The sequence below is a fragment of the Tamandua tetradactyla genome, chromosome 16 (genome assembly GCF_023851605.1).
Source record: "Tamandua tetradactyla isolate mTamTet1 chromosome 16, mTamTet1.pri, whole genome shotgun sequence".
NCBI lineage: Eukaryota > Metazoa > Chordata > Mammalia > Pilosa > Myrmecophagidae > Tamandua > Tamandua tetradactyla.
In genome coordinates, this window is record NC_135342.1 from 61,379,303 (window position 1) to 61,394,779 (window position 15,477).

A 15,477-nucleotide genomic window follows, 5' to 3' on the forward strand; every position below is an offset into this window, starting at 1 on the left:
GCACACGCCCAGCTCATGAAAATAGAGGACCCTCTACTTCAAAGAAGGGTGTCTGAGCCCACTCGCATTTTGTCTGCGCTTTCAAAGCTTGTTTTCCCCCTTAACCCCAGGTTGAGGACAATAGGGCAGAACCCCGGGGTTTTGGTAGAGCCCAGATGGCCCTTCTGTCAGTCTATTCAGAGGAACAACCCAGCCAGGCCGCAGGAATCACCCGGGCCAGCAGAGCCCCCTGGTGTTCGAGGCAGGGATTGCGGTGCAGGGCAAAGGTAGGGGACTAGGAACCTCAAGGGACACCCAACGCGGGCTAACCTCCTGGCCACCTCACTCCCCACCCCATGTCTGCCCTGGAGGGGAAGCTCCTATGCGAAGGGGCGGACGGTCCGTTGGGACTCTCCTCTGTCCGGTTCCCACAACCTAGTACCCGAGGCGATACCTCTCTGCCCTCACACGCCGGGGCGGGGTGGAGCCGGGCTGGGGGCGGCCTGGCAGGAAACAGCACGTACTTTCCGCTGCAGGAGGAGCAGGTGGCTGCTGTGCGGGCCGGGCCGGGGCCCCAGGCTTCCTGTGTGTGTGTCCGCTCGCCACCGTTTCCCGCCAGAGCTCGCTGGGCCGTCCAGGTCACCCTGGCCCGACCCCATGGCCCAGACCCCCGACGGCATATCCTGTGAGCTGCGAGGTGAGCGCTGGTTCTTCCTGCCTGCTTGGCTCAGAGGAGGCACAACGGCCCCCACACTGAGGGCTCACCAGGAAGGGCCCGGGAGGTACTCTGGCAGCACGGCTCCTCCGGAGGGCTTGGCAGTCCGGGATCCACTCCACTCCTTCTGACTGGCCCACACATGCACCCCCAGCCTCAGCCTGTTACAGGCCGTGAGCTTGTTGGCCTCGGTGGGAGGACAAAAGTCACCCAGGAGGCTGCCCTTCCGCAGGTGAGATCACCAGGTTCCTGTGGCCCAAGGAGGTGGAGCTGCTGCTGAAAGCCCGGCTGCCAGAGCGAGGCCCTGAGCGGGGGCATGTCCTGGTATGGCGCCAGGGGGCAGGGGCTGCGAGGGCGCTGGGACAGGGGCCCAGGCAGATAAAGCCTCTTGCCCTGCCCAGGGTACCAGATTCTCGTCTGCCCCCAGGCACTGCTACGATGGAGAGCCTACCTGCTCCACACCTGCCTCCCCCTGAGGGTGAGTCCCAGAGCCTAGCCACCACCCTCACTGTCCCCAGCAGTTACTTTAACTAAGGACTGTAGCCACAGAGTTGCCGGCCATGTCTTTCTGGGCTCTGGCTTTCTAACAGCAGCAGACAGGACTGGAGTCTGGGCAGGCCTGGGCTCTGAGCTCCAGGTTGCACAAAGGACCAGGCTCCCATGAGGGTGGGCATCAGGGCTTGGTCCCAGCTGACCCAGTCTCTCCATAGGTGGACTGCACGTTCAGCTTCCTGGAGGTCCAGGCCATTGCTCTTCAGGAGACACCTCCTCAGGTGAGGCATCTAGGACCCCAGCTGGGCCTGCAGCCTGGTCTTCGGCCTCCACCCCCACCTGTCCCCACATGGAGCCAAGGCCCAGCAGCCCTCCCTCCCCAGGTCACCTTTGAGCTGGAGTCCCTGCCTGAGCTGGTACTGGAGTTTCCTGGTGTGGCCACCCTGGAACAGCTGGCCCAGCATATTGCTGTGGCCATCAAGAAGGTCTTCCCTCACTCGACCCTTGGGTGAGGGCCAGCATTTGCTAGGGGCTGGCAGGGTCGGGGGAGGAAGCAGCAGGAAGGCTGCTGTGGATGGGCCCAAGTGCATGGCCTTGCATCCCAGGAGCTAGAAGACCCTTGTCCCTCCTCCTTCACTGTCCTCCCCAGGAAGCTATTCCGGAGGCCCACGCCCCCCTCACTGCTAGCTCGGCTGGAAGAGAGAAGCAGCCTTTCAGAGGCCACCGTGCCTGGCAGCCCCTGTGGTAAGGACCAAGTCACCGCCACTCAGACTTTCTAGCCTATACACTCCCCCAGCTCCAGACCCCTAGAATTGGGGACCTCCCAAGCTAAACTGAGCCCCTCAGGTCACAGCTACCCCTCAGCCTAGGTCTGATATTCCTCCATCTCTATTGTCATGTCATGTTTCTCTCCTTCCCCCTGTCATATCCCTGACCCTCAGGTGGCTTCTTGGAGACCTATGAGGCTCTTTGTGACTATAACGGCTTCCCGTTCCGAGAGGAGATTCAGTGGGTGAGGCTAGAGCCCTCTCTGGGGGCTCTAGAGACATCTCCCCCACTGGGGTGAGCTGAGCCCACCCCCTTGTGGCCCCACAGTTCTAGACACTTTCTTCCTGCCCAGGATGTGGACACCATCTACCATCGTCAGGGCTGCCGCCACTTCAGCCTGGGAGACTTTAGCCACCTCAGCAGTCGGTGAGTGGCCTGGCAGGAATGGGCAGAGAGGACGAAGGCAGGACCCACCTTCCTGGACCTCAGCCTCTTCATGGAGGGGTGGAAGTAGCAGGGGGGTTGCTGGCCTAGGAATGGGCCAGAGGGTCTTAGCTCGGTCCCTTTCCCTCCCCACCAGGGACCTGGCCTTGAGCGTGGCTGCCCTGTCCTACAACCTGTGGTTCCGGCGCCTCTCCTGTGTGGACATGAAGCTGGTAAGGGGGCAGAGGCAGGGGTGGGATGGGGCAAGGGTGCTGGAGCAAGGGTGCTGAGTCTCCTCTCCATCTCTCAGAGCCTTGAGGTCTCGGAACAGATTCTACACATGATGAGTCAGTCATCCTACCTGGAGGAGCTGGTGCTGGAGACATGTGGCCTGAGGGGGTGAGGGAGACAGGGTGGATTTGGGGAGGGGGACGGAGGCCTTGGGATTGGGACACTGATGGCCTGGGGAGGGATAGGGAAGACAAGGTCAGGGCCTCATACCTCCTGGGGTCTGGTTCCCAGAGACTTTGTCCGGCGGCTGGCTCAGACACTGTCAGGACACTCAAGCTCTGGGCTGCAGGAGCTCAGCCTGGCAGGGAACCTGTTGGATGACCGAGGTATGGCTGAGCCTGGGGGACCTTGGGGTCTGGCAGATGGCGAGGGTGAGACCTTCATGGCCCCTTTCCCCCAGGGGTGGCTGCGCTCAGCAGACACCTAGAACAGTGTCCAGGAGCCCTGAGGAGACTGAGCCTGGCACAGACAGGGCTGACCCCTCGAGGTAGGCAGGCCAAGGATGGAGGAGGATAGGAGGAGGGGAGAGGGAGGCCTGCCTAATTGCTGAGCCAGCCTCCCACCCCCACCCACTCCCACCCCACCAGGGATGAAGGCCCTGGGCCAGGCACTGGCCACCAACTCAGCCTTCGACTGCACCCTGACCCATCTGGATCTTTCAGGGAACCCTGGGGCACTAGGGGCCTCAGAGGACAATGGGGTGAGTCACTGTCTTCAGGGCTGGAGATGGGGGTGGGCAGGCATGGGGGGTTAAGAAAGTTCTGGATGAGGCAGCCCCTGACGCCCTCACTCTCACCAGGGCCTTTATAGTTTCCTGAACCGTCCTAATGTTCTGACCTTCCTGAATCTCGCAGGCACTGACACCGCCTTGGACACTGTGAGGGGGTGGCCGGAGGGGGTCATGATCGGTGGGGGTGGGGGGTCGGCTTGGCGGCTCTGTGGTGGGCGGGCGGGGCTGGTCCTCTGCCTGTGCAGCGCCCACACCCTCCCCCCGCAGCTCTTTGCCGCCCTGTCCCGCGGCTGCTGCGCCAGCCTCGCCCACCTCGACGCTTCCAGGAACGTCTTCTCCCGCACGTAAGGGGCTTCCTGGCCGGGCGGGGGACACTGCCGGGAGCCGCCCCCCCGCGCCCGGAGGCCCACCTCTCCCGCTGCCGCACCCTAGGAAGTCCCGGGCGGCGCCGGCCGCGCTGCAGCTCTTCCTCAGCCGCGCGGGGACGCTGCGGCACCTGGGTCTGGCGGGCTGTAAGCTGCCGCCCGACGCGCTCAGGTCAGTGTCGCGGCTTGTGGCCACCACCCAGACCAGACGCCCCCTTCCCCCATTCGCCCGGCTTTCTTAGTGCTCGCTCGGGCCCTTGGGCCCCCCCACCTGCTCCCCTGCCCCGGTTCACATCCTCCTGTCTGTGACCGGCCTCCCATCTGTGCCCCCCCCCCCCCCCCACCCCCGTCTCGTCCCAGGGCCCTGCTGGAAGGCCTCGCGCTCAACACGCAGATCCACGACCTGCACCTGGACCTCAGCGCTTGTGAGGTGGGCGCCGGCCCGGCCCCGCGAAGCCCGCGCGCGGTGGGCCCACAGCCTGGCGGAGGAACCTGGAGGCCGGAGCGCGGGGCCCCTGGCCGCCAGCGCCTCCTCACCCGGGGCCTGAGTGGCCTAAGCTCGCTCCACCTTCCACCTCCAGCTGCGCTCGGCCGGCGCCCAGGTGATACAAGATTTAGTGTGCGACGCGGGAGCCGTGAGCTCCCTGGATCTGGAGGATAACGGTGAGACAGCCAGGACCTGTCCTCCCATCAGCTCTCGGGTTCCCCACCCCACCCAACCCGCGCGGCCTCGCCTAGTCCGTGACCCGAGCCACCCCTAGGCTTCGGCTCCGACATGGTGACCCTGGTGCTGGCCGTCGGGAGGAGCCGGTCCCTGCGACATGTGGCGCTTGGGAGGAACTTCAACGTTAGATGCAAGTGAGTCCCCACCCCACTGTCGGGTCTCCCAGACAGCACCTCACAGTCCCGACCTTCCCCCAACCGCGGCCCCTGCCCACAGGGAGACCCTGGAAGACGTCCTGCACCGAATTGTCCAGCTCATGCAGGACGACGACTGTGTGAGTTGACGGGAACTTGCGGGGTCCTCAGGCAATGGACCCCTGTGACCCCTCTGACTTCCGCTCCCTGAGACCCACTGACCTGACTCCAACCATCGACGGCTTTCTCTTAACCCCAGCCCTTGCAGTCTCTATCAGTGGCGGAGTCGCGTCTGAAGCTGGGTGCCGGCGTCCTGCTCCGGGCCCTGGGCACCAATCCTAACCTTACTGCGCTGGATATTAGCGGCAACGCCATGGGGGACGCGGGAGCCAAGATGCTGGCCAAGGCGCTGCGGGTCAACACTAGGCTCCGGTGGGCGGGGTCAGAGGGTGGGGCCAATGGGGAGAGGGGCGTGGCATAGAGGGCGTAGCAAATGGGTGAAGCCGATAGGCGGGCTGATGTGCAGGGCAGAATGCGGCTGAACAAATGGAGCCAGCTGGCGGGCGAGACGAAATGACTGGCTAGCGAGTTGGGTGGGGCCTTATGAAGCTCGTCCCGGCCCAGGTCCGTGGTCTGGGACCGGAACCACACATCGGCGCTGGGCCTGCTGGACGTGGCGCAGGCTCTGGAGCAGAATCGCAGCCTTAAGTCCATGCCTCTGCCACTGAGCGACGTAGCCCTGGCACAGCGCAGCCGCCCGGAGCTGACTGCACGTGCAGTGCACCAGGTGGGGGTTATTCTCCTCCCCTCTTCGTCTCAGAGCGGTGGACCCAGCCGGAGCCACTCCTCAATATCCCGTGTCCCCAGATCCAAGCCTGTCTCTTAAGGAATAATCGTGCAGACCGCCCCTCTCCGGACCGTGCCTCACATCTCCAACCTCTGGGTCTGTTATCGGATCCCTCTGAGCAGGTTGGTGTCCTCTTCCCTAATCTTGAGTACTCACAACAGGGAAAGGGGTGGGAAAAACCGTTGCACGTAGGAGTCTCCATGAGTCTGAGCGTCTGACTTTCCTGGGGCCAGAGTGCCTGAGTCCTGCTGATCCAGACAAGTCCTCTCCTTAGTTCAGAGACTGGCCAACCACTCTCCAAATAGCTCCCCAAATAACAACCTTCAGTGTCTTACATTAAACATGTAAACAGTCTATTCCGTTAAAGACAGGAGTTTTTTAAAAATCCTCCCTCAATTTTCCCCTTTGATTGTAGCCCTTTCTCTAACTTCCTTTTCACATGACTCCATTTCCCTCTCCACTGACCTCTGTGTGGTCAAACCCAGTGGCTCCTTCTCTGGCCTCACCTCGCTCCACTACTGTCTTTATGAGCTGCTTCCACTTCTTGATTCCCAAATCTCACTTCTCTCCTAAGCCCCAGTGCCCGGATTTCTCAGTCCAGGCAGCCTGTAGGGGTCTCATGCTCTACGCCTCTCTACGCGAACTCAGCATCCTCCTCAAACCCTACCCTCTACCCGGGAGCCCAGTGTCACTCACCATGTGCTTCCATAACTCTCTTGACTACACTGGCTCTCTCACAGGCCTCCTTCATCCAGTTTCCTCCGTGATCTCAAACCCATCACTCCTCCCCGTCTTAGTCATTTCCACTTCCCCTGGGTTCCTCACTCCCACTTCTGCCCTCTGACCTCTCTTCCACTGTATGTCTACATAGTTGGTGGACAGACTGAGCTTCTAAAACACAGAGATGACTAACAGCTCCTTTCCTTCCTATTCTTAACACTTCACCATCCCCACAGATTTAATATATGAAGTCTCTAAAATGAACCAAAGTAGGAAACCATGATCTCCCTCCTGGAGCAGACAGTGTTCTTAAGTGGCTGGCATGATGATGCTGTCTCAGGACCTCACCCACTCTGTCTGAGACCCCAGAAGGGAGGTAGTCTGGGAGATGGGAGGGGATTAGGCTGGGACTGATCCTTGATGCCCACCAACATCCCCCCTCCCTAGGAAGTGAATGAATTGTGTCAGTCGGTGCAGGAGCATATGGAGCTACTGGGCTGTGGGGCTGGGCCCCATGGTGAAGCCGCTGTGCGCCAGGCTGAGGATGCCATCCGCAGTGCCAACTTCTCTCTCAGCGTGAGCTCCCTGCCCCCATGAGGACCCTTCCCCTTTTGACCAGGTATCAACTTGCAACTCTTTTTCCTCCTTGACCCCAGATTCTCCCCATTCTGTATGAGGCTGGGAGCTCCCCGAGTTATCACTGGCAGCTTCAGCAGAAGCTGGAGGGCCTCTTGGGACAGGTGGGCGAAGTCTGTCGCCAGGATATCCAGGTGAGATATGCAGGCCTGACTTCCATCCTATAGGCTTCACTGTGATGTCCCCAAAGTCAATGTTTTATAAAGGTGGGAGCTTCAAGCCAGGCAGCCAGGATCTTAGCCATACCTACCTTCCCCACGCTCTGAACTTTGCCCAGGACTTCACTCAGACCACACTGGACACAACAAAGAGCCTCTGCCCATGGATGCCTCAGGGACCAGGCTGGAGAGAGCAGCTGGAGGGGGTCCTGGTGGGCTCAAGGGGCCTCCCAGAGCTGCTCTCAGAGCAGCTGTTACAAGATGCCTTCACTAGGCTCAGGTAAGCAGGATGATGCTGGGCCAGGCAGGGCTGGGCAGGGCCAGCACAGTAACCCCTGTCCTCTCCTGCTCTCAGGGACATGCGTCTGTCAGTCACAGGGACCTTGATGGAGAGCATTGTGGCTCAAGCTCTGGCGGGTCTGAATGCCGCCCGGGATCGGCTGGTGAGGGGGAGCTGTATACATTGCACATGTGTGCACACACACAGTGAGCTGGCTACTCACCCTGGAGGGGACCTGTAGTGCCTTCTGGAGTCATGTAGCCCAGGGGTACATCAGGGGTTCCACAGCACAGTTAGGGCTTTGGCTGAGGCCCTACCTGCCCATCTTTGGGGTGCCTGATATTGCAGGTGGAGAGTCTAGCTCAGCAGGCCACAGGGACAATGATATCTGCCTTACCAGCACTGGACAGAGATGAACCCAGCCCTCCTGAATCTGGGGAATTGGAGGGTCCTTTCTTCCCCGAAGAGGAGAAGGAGGGGGTAAGTGATCCCTGAACTCTGGACCTAGAATGCCAGATTTTCCCATCTTGCTCTGGAGTTTGGAAGGTGGAGAGGCAACTCTTCTGGGGTTGTGCACCCCCCAGGCTGATACCGTGCCCTTCCCAACAGGATAACAGTCCTCTGTGGAAATGGCCTGAGCCCAGCCACTGTCTTTGTCCGGTGCCCTCCACTCACAGTAAGTCAGGTCCTAGAAAGAAGGGGGGCTACTTGGGTTGGATAGAAGCTTCACTAGGCCTTGAAACTGGGCACACTCCTTCAGCCTTGTCCCTTGCATGCCCTAATGCTTGACTGGGCCGAAACAGGGGCCCGTGCAACCTGCAAAGTCAGGTCTGCTGTGGTCAGCACAGAGCAAGACCTGAGCAAAACAGAACCTGGACACCGCCTCCGCCCTGCTTCCCCCTCCCTCCAGGCCGCGCATGCTTGACGGCGGTGAGGAGCGGCGCGCTCTCGGGGCCGCGCTCAGCACCACGGACAGCGGCTGCGGGGGAGGGGCGGGTGGGGGGCGGGCGGCGCTGCTGGGCCCCTCCCCGCTCCCTGGGCGGGTCCCCCGCCGCCCCAGCGCCGCCGCCACCACCTCCCCGGCTCAGCTCTCAGGCTCCGCGCCCGGTGTACATCTGGTGCTCTCCCCTCAGGTGCTGCCGAAGAGCTGAAGCCTGAGCCCGAGCTGGCAGCTCCTGGGGAAGATGCGGAGCCGCAGGCCGGGCCATCTGCGCGCGGCTCCCCGAGCCCCGCTGCCCCCGGACCCCCGGCCGGTCCGTTGCCTCGCATGGACTTGCCACCCTCGGGACAGCCCCTGCGCCATCCGACCAGGGCCCGGCCACGGCCGCGCCGCCAGCACCACCACCGTCCGCCGCCGGGGGGCCCCCAGGTGAGCGCCCTCCCCCCACTTCGCAGCTCATGGAACTGGTGGTCGTGAGTGGCGCATTCGCTCCTCACGAATGATGGCGGCCAGGGAGGTGGGTTGTGGGGGTCCATGAGCACCCAGCCGTGAGGTGGCCTCCACCTCCTGGCTGCTTCCTGGCCACCCCCTTCCCCAGGCCATGCCCACGCAGGGCCATTGGTGTGCAGGTTTCGCTGGAAGTGCGCCTTGGGTTGGCCAGCTGCATCAGTGGATGTCAAGAGGCTGTCCGTCTTACCCTCCCTCCCCCAGAGTTACTGAAAAATGCTGGGCCCAGGAGGCTGCCAGGCAGGGACAGGGGTGGGGGGACAATCTTGCGTCTGTTGCACGTTCAGCCTGTATGTGTTGGTAGATGTGTGTGGGGCCTGGGTAGCTGCAGGGGCGCTGGATGAGAGGGTTAAGAGCAGCAGGCTTCAGCGTCCCCCCCCACCCCCCCCCCCAGGATTTGACGCAGCAGCAGGCACATTGAGGCAGCAGGAGGCCGGGTGGGGTCGGGGTGGAGGGCACTGCAGGGGATTGTTTGGAGCAGAGGGGGTAGCAAATGGGAACGTGTGACCTGGGGAGTGCGTGGGTGCCAGCTTGCTGGTGACCAGGTGGTTCGGGTTGCGTGGGATAAGAATGGTGTGAGCTGGGTGTATGTGCTCCAGACAGCCATGGGTGAGGGGTGTGTGAAACCTAGCATCTCTGCCCACTAGCTGGGGAGTGGAAGGGCCTATGTAGCAGCCCTCCTGGAAGCTTCCAGGTCCTAGAGTTGCCCGGGCCAGAGTGCTGGACAGGGGAAGGAGGGAGGAGCCACGGTTGCACATGACATTGACCCTAATCCTGTGGTATCCCCCAGGTGCCCCCAGCCCTGCCGCAGGAAGGGAATGGGCTTAGTGCCCGCGTGGACGAGGGCGTGGAGGAATTCTTCTCCAAAAGGCTGATCCAGCAGGATCGCCTGTGAGTGAGGGGCATTTGCAGGGGGTGGGAAGGGGTGGAAGACCTCTTGGGCCTTCCCACTCACTTGTTGATTATTTCCACAGCTGGGCCCCAGAGGAGGACCCAGCCAGTGAGGGGGGTTCCACCCCTGTTCCCCGAACACTGCGAAAGAAGCTGGGCACCCTCTTTGCCTTTAAGAAACCTCGTTCAGCACGGGGGCCACGGCCTGATCTAGAGACCAGCCCTGGGACAGCTTCCCGCACACGAAAAACTACTTTTGGGGACCTGTTACGTCCACCAGCCCGCCCTGGCCATGGTGAGGAGCCTGGTGGGGCTGAGGGGGGTGCCAGCAGCCCTGACCCTGCACGCAGGAGCCGGCCACGCTACACACGGGAAAGCAAAGCCTACTCAATGATCCTGCTATCTGCTGAGGAAGAGGAGGCAGCATTGGGTGCTAGGCCTGATAAGGTGAGGCTTGGTGATAAGGGATAAGTGCTTTTCTCCATCTGATGGCAGTAGGCACCTTAGTCAGTTCAGGCACCTCTATCCACAGAGACGGCCCCTGGAGCGGGGAGACACAGAGCTGGCCCCCTCCTTTGAGCAGCGGGTACAAGTGATGTTGCAGAGGATTGGTGTGAGCCGAGGCAGCGGGGGTGCCGACAGCAAGAGAAAACAAGTGAGTTGGGGGAACATGTGAAGTGAGGGGGCATGTGACATGGCTGTGACATGGAGGGAGACTCAACTGACAGACAGATCTACTTGTCAGTCCACCCCTCCCAAAGTCATCAGACCCAACCTTTCTCCCCTAGTAGCCTCTCCCCAAGGCCACTGACATCTCCTCAGACCGAGCTCTTTCTTTGCAGATCTAATAAGTATGACTTTGTCACCCTATGGGGCTTCAGCCCTGGTCTCCTCAATGCCTTCCACATTTGGACACTTAGTATGTGTTCCTTGGTCTGGAATTCCTCTGTCTGTTTGCCCCTCTCATCCATTCCAGCGTTTCCCTGTGGACCTTCCCTGACGCCCTTCTGAAGCCCTCCTGCTAATGCCACTCCTAAACCACAGCTCTGTTTCCTCAAATCCTAGATGTACTACCATTTAATAATAGCTTTTCAGGAAAACAACACATATGAAGTGAGACTCAGCTTGAATTTAGAAACATTAAGGTGTGGAAAGTCTAACACGGAGTTAAGAGATCACATGTTTTGTGTGTGCCTGTGAAAGAGCATGTGCATGCTTTGTATGTTTCTGTGTGTTAACTGGCCATCATCCCAGCTCAGAGAGGACTGGGCATTCTGTGGCTGGGTTACAAGAACGTTACAAGAACAATAATGAACAGGACAACATTAGGGTGATGACAGGGTGGGGCAGGGCAGAGCAGGGCTAGAGCTTGAGTGCCCTGTTTCCTACAGAGCAAAGACGGAGAGATCAAGAAGGCCGGCTCAGATGGTGAGTGGAAACCTGGGGTAGGGGATAATTTGGGAGAAAAGTATACCTAAAGATAATCCCCAAAGCATTTGTTCTCCTGGGGGAGGAGAGGCCAGGTTTTACTTCCCCTACCCCTAAGGTTTGGTGCTTGAGCCCCCAGCTTCACTTTTCAGGTGACATTATGGACAGCTCTACAGACGCCACCCCCATCTCCATCAAGTCCCGTACCCACTCTGTGTCTGCTGGTGAGTGAGGGTGACTGTGTGTTGGGGGAAGTGCAAGCAGAGGCAGGAGCAGGTCATGTGAGCCTGGCCTGGGTCTTGGCTGACATTCTTCTCTCCGCAGACCCCTCATGTAGACCTGGCCCAGGGGGCCAGGGGCCTGAACCTACCACCTGGAAGGTTCTGGGGCAGCAGCTGAATGCAGAGCTCAGAGGCCATGGTTGGGACCAACAAGATGGCCCAGGTCCCCCATCCCCTTGTCCCAGCCCAAGCCTCCGAAGAGCCAGCCCTTCTCGGGATAGCCTAGGTCTGCCAGAGGACCCTTGCTTGGGCCATGAAGGTAGGCATGCACCCCTCACACACACACCCTCAAGCCTGAGCTGGGGACTGGAAGAATCTTGGATGGGAACTCAGCTTTTCTGGGGACCTTGAAGGTGGGAGGCAAGGGCTAGGACCATATCCTGATATCCCGGCCTCCCCCAGATGGCCAGCTGAGGCCACGGCCCCTCTTGGTTGGTCGACGAGCAGTGTCTGTGCATGAGGACCAGCTCCAAGCCCCTGCTGGTGAGGGGAGACACTTTCATATATGCTTGAGCACAGAATGGAGATGGGGAAGGGTGGATGGCATGATGGTGTGAGGGGTTGAGAAATCAGAGCCAGAAGGCCTGGTGCAAGGGTCTTACAGCAAGCCCTTCCTACTAGGCCTGGCTCCACCTCCTGTAGAGCAACCTCGCCTGGGGTGGGAGGACACAGGGCATGGGGGAGGCTCCTACAGGCCAATGTGCACACACACACACACACTGGAGGTGAAGGGGTAGTGATGGTCCGGAGTACACAGCAAGCTATCAGCAAGCTGCTTTGTGCCCCTCAGAACGGCCCCTGCGGCTACAGCGCTCCCCTGTTCTCAAGCGCAGGCCGAAACTCGAGGCACCCCCGTCCCCAAGTTTAGGTAAGAGGGCAGTGGGGTCAGTTATGTGGGTGGTGGTGGCAGCTCTGGTCAGCCCAGTCCTGACCCTACCTCTTTCCCCCTCTCCCCTTACAGGATCTGGCCCTGAAGCTGAGCCTCTATTCCCACAGCCCAGAGAGTCCTCCAGTTCTGAGTGGAGCCCACCCTCCCCAGCCACAGACCAAAGAGGCGGCGGCCCCAACCTCTGACTCTCTCCCCTCCTGCCGCATGAGATTATTTTATTAAAAAACTCAAACAAAGCAGAGTATGAGTATGGTTTATGCATCCATAGACACAGACTTATGTGTGTATGTGCCCCTGTGCCCCATCACAACTGGTAGCTCAGACTCTGGCTGTGGCTCCATCAGAATGTGCAAGGCCCAAGCCACGAGCTGGGGAGGGAGCCTGGGGAGAAAACCATGGCTGCAGGTCAGTGTTGTCTGGGGCTGGTAATCAGAGGAGTCAGAGGAGCCCTAGGTGCTCACCTGACAGCTTGGACCTGGGAGCAGAGAGAGGTGCAAGGTGGCTCATACGCATATTGGAAGGCAGAACCATCACGATGCCTCTTTGGGGGGTCCTGAAAGGTGTATATTATTTGAGGAAGGGCGAGTAAGGACCCCTACCCCCAACCAAGGGTATCCCAGACCCACCTCTCAGCTCTTCCCAAGGCCCACCCCATTCTACCCTCCAGTTGTAGGGGGGCATGCTCACCCAGATAGGGCTGGGCTCCAAGGCTCCCCTGGTAGTTCTGGTCCTTGGAGGAGGTTGCTGGTTCTGGGGCTGCAACCCTACCTCCTTGAACTCCAGGCAAGGTTTCTGGGCCCTGTTCTTGTGGGCCTGATGTGGACTGGGGACATGGCCAAAGGACAAAAGACTGGGAGTGTGGCTCAGCAATGGAGAGCTGGGTGCTTGGCTGGGGTGTGGGGAGCTGGGGGATGGGGGCCCAGGGGCTGAACAGATGGCTGGTAGGGACTGGGAAGTGCCCTGTTGCAATGGACCTGGAACAGACAGAAGGCTGATGCTGACACCACTTTCTTCTGACTCCATGTGGCTGGAGACGGCAGGGGTTCCTGGGGAGGAAAGGGGGTTTCACTGTGGTTATAGACCTCCCAGTTCAGACCAGCAGGAGCTATGTTCATCCCCTACCAGGCTGTGTACCCTTTCACAGCATCCCAAGAACCTGAGAAACAGTAATGAATGCTTGTGGACTAAGTACCACCTCACCTGAAGAACTTGGCGAGGAAGAAGAGGAGGAGACCAGGGTTAGAGACAGATCCTGCAGAACTGGGTCTGGTGGGGATAGTTCAGGGGCTAGGGGTTCAGGGGAGACTCATCAGCACTGTGAACCTGGGCCCCAGGTGCTTCCCCTGACTTCTCCAGCCCCCATACCCTATGCCCACTGACCTGGGCCCAGAGAGTTCAAGATTTGCTGGTCATCCTCAGAAATGTGTAGCCAAAGGCTGGGGATGGTATACACAGCTTCTTCCTGTGGGATATGAACCCTCAGTCTGCTTCGTGCCCAACTCCTTGCCTTGTTTTGTTCCAAAGGAAGCCCCAAACTGACCGTGGCACTGCAGCGTGAGGTGGCCCAGCGGGTGAGGGGGGCTGCTGTGCAAGGGCCTGTTAGCATTAGGCAGCTCTCAACCAGGCGCACTAGTGCCCCCCGATGCTCCTTGTCCTCCTGCACCTCATCCAGAAGCTGGGATAGTGACAGACCTGGGGGTAGGGGACCAGGAGATGGCCCAAGGCTCATCGAGAAGGAAGGACAGTGTGGACAGGGAAGAGGGCTTACTGAGGTGAGAAAGAAGGGGGTGGTGAATGGAGAGGTCCCTCCACCAGGAATCATGGTCACTGGCCAATCCCTACCAGTACCTTCGCTGGGGGAGGTAGACTCTGAGAGGTGCTCCCTACAGGAACAGAATGGACAAGATTCAAGATTGGGCAAGTATACCCAGATTTGCTACCCCTGACTAGCCTACACTTAGCCCCAGAACCCAACCCCAGACTCACTCAAGGCAATCATAAAGCTTTTTCTGCACATCTGGGTCTTCGTTGCTGGGGGAAAGAGGAAGGTGATAAACAGTCAACATTACTTGGGGCTCAAATCCCTCCCACCATAAGGCCCATGCCAATACCACCCAGGCCTGAGGAGGTAGAGCAGCTGGGCAGGATGTGAAATCATCACTTACCAACCAGCTACCCGTATCCGGGGCTTCTCCGTGGGCAGCAAGCTGAAACGGTCCACCTGAATGTAGAACTCTGCGGGCTGGAGGAGTTCAGGCGCGAGTCTCAGGAATTGTCACGAAGACCTAGGCCCACTTACCCAACCAAGTCAGCCTCACCACTCACCGCGCCTCCCTCGGGGACTTGGACGCGCACCCCACAGTCCTGCAGCAGCAGCAGTCGGCCTTCTGTCCCGCGGAAACCAAACTCCTTCTCCTCCCTGTAGTGAGTGCGACCCTCACTGCCTAGTCCGCCTCAATGCAAACCCGGCTCCCTCTCCTCCAGGGCCCACCCACTTCGGACTCTGCTCTCCCACCTTCCAACCTCTGGCTAAATCCGAACTCTCCGGGCCCCGAGGCGCCTCTCTCACCAGTCCAAGGTGTTCAGGGCCTCCTGCGTCAGTAGGCATCGGACACTGTGGATTCCATCCGACACTAGCAGCGCGGCCCCGACGTCAAACGCGTCAGGAGCGCGGGATGGGCCAGAGGTCTCGGCCTCCTGCAGTACCTGACAGCGGCGAACCGCGTCAATCCCACCGCTTTGAGCTCTCGCTCCGGTCTCCCGGCCCTAGACCGGCGGCTCACCTCGAGCAGTTGCCCCACTTGTGGACCTGCCGGTGACTCTGACCCCAGTACCAGCTCTCGAATCCAGGGCCGCAGGACCAGGCTCCCTGAGCCGGCCATACTCGAGGCCGCAGCTAGCCAAACACCTCCAACCGAGGATTCCTTCCCGCGCCACAGCCCCGCTTCCGGTCGAGGGAGGAAGCGGGTGTGCTTGAGAGGCACCAACCGCCGAGGCGCCGCCCTTGCGCGTGCTTGCCTGTGTGCGTGAGCGTCTCCTGCTCTGGAGCCTGTGTCGGTTCCTACAGGAGTGACTGGATGCTAGCCTGCTTCCTTTCACCCGGGCCTCTCTTCGAGGAGTGGGCCGGCGTTAGGGCCGCTCGTCAGGGCTCTGGTGGCCCCGGGCAGGAAGGAGTCAAGGGTTGGGCTCAGAGAAGGATCCGAGGCCAAACGCCGTGGCCGAGGACTGCACGAGCGAATAGGTTCGAAGCTACTTGGACGTACGTGACCCTGAGGCGTT

The 15,477-nt window shown here is 60.3% G+C and overlaps 2 protein-coding genes across 3 annotated transcripts; one reads left to right on the forward strand and one right to left on the reverse strand.

The window, feature by feature from the left end:
- Nucleotides 1–258: 258 nt before the first annotated feature.
- Nucleotides 259–12,430, forward strand: CARMIL2 (capping protein regulator and myosin 1 linker 2). Its single transcript, XM_077132747.1, has 40 exons — nucleotides 259–266; nucleotides 516–676; nucleotides 927–1,018; nucleotides 1,122–1,172; nucleotides 1,405–1,467; nucleotides 1,570–1,694; nucleotides 1,836–1,930; nucleotides 2,128–2,198; nucleotides 2,307–2,380; nucleotides 2,535–2,610; nucleotides 2,688–2,776; nucleotides 2,900–2,994; nucleotides 3,069–3,155; nucleotides 3,256–3,368; nucleotides 3,468–3,545; nucleotides 3,666–3,742; nucleotides 3,831–3,935; nucleotides 4,124–4,193; nucleotides 4,345–4,426; nucleotides 4,525–4,621; nucleotides 4,704–4,761; nucleotides 4,881–5,053; nucleotides 5,246–5,408; nucleotides 5,489–5,590; nucleotides 6,636–6,764; nucleotides 6,845–6,958; nucleotides 7,102–7,262; nucleotides 7,338–7,425; nucleotides 7,611–7,742; nucleotides 7,872–7,938; nucleotides 8,396–8,631; nucleotides 9,500–9,600; nucleotides 9,684–10,047; nucleotides 10,133–10,255; nucleotides 10,992–11,028; nucleotides 11,181–11,252; nucleotides 11,353–11,568; nucleotides 11,712–11,792; nucleotides 12,100–12,177; nucleotides 12,271–12,430. The coding sequence occupies exons 2-40, from the start codon at nucleotides 637–639 to the stop codon at nucleotides 12,381–12,383; spliced, it is 4,188 nt and encodes a 1,395-aa protein (XP_076988862.1). The 5' UTR covers nucleotides 259–266; nucleotides 516–636; the 3' UTR covers nucleotides 12,384–12,430.
- Nucleotides 12,431–12,435: 5 nt separating this feature from the next.
- On the reverse strand, nucleotides 12,436–15,207 carry ACD (ACD shelterin complex subunit and telomerase recruitment factor). 2 transcript variants are annotated; one of them, XM_077132750.1, is made up of 12 exons: nucleotides 14,982–15,207; nucleotides 14,768–14,904; nucleotides 14,524–14,617; nucleotides 14,364–14,440; nucleotides 14,185–14,229; nucleotides 14,047–14,081; nucleotides 13,739–13,890; nucleotides 13,579–13,660; nucleotides 13,399–13,485; nucleotides 12,886–13,244; nucleotides 12,660–12,751; nucleotides 12,436–12,579 (listed from the first exon to the last, which is right to left on the reverse strand). In XM_077132750.1, the coding sequence occupies exons 1-12, from the start codon at nucleotides 15,078–15,080 to the stop codon at nucleotides 12,453–12,455; spliced, it is 1,386 nt and encodes a 461-aa protein (XP_076988865.1). In that variant the 5' UTR covers nucleotides 15,081–15,207; the 3' UTR covers nucleotides 12,436–12,452. The 2 variants fall into 2 exon arrangements, with proteins under 2 accessions (XP_076988865.1, XP_076988864.1); XM_077132749.1 differs by lacking the exon at nucleotides 13,399–13,485 and having other exon boundaries at nucleotides 14,982–15,203.
- Nucleotides 15,208–15,477: the final 270 nt, after the last annotated feature.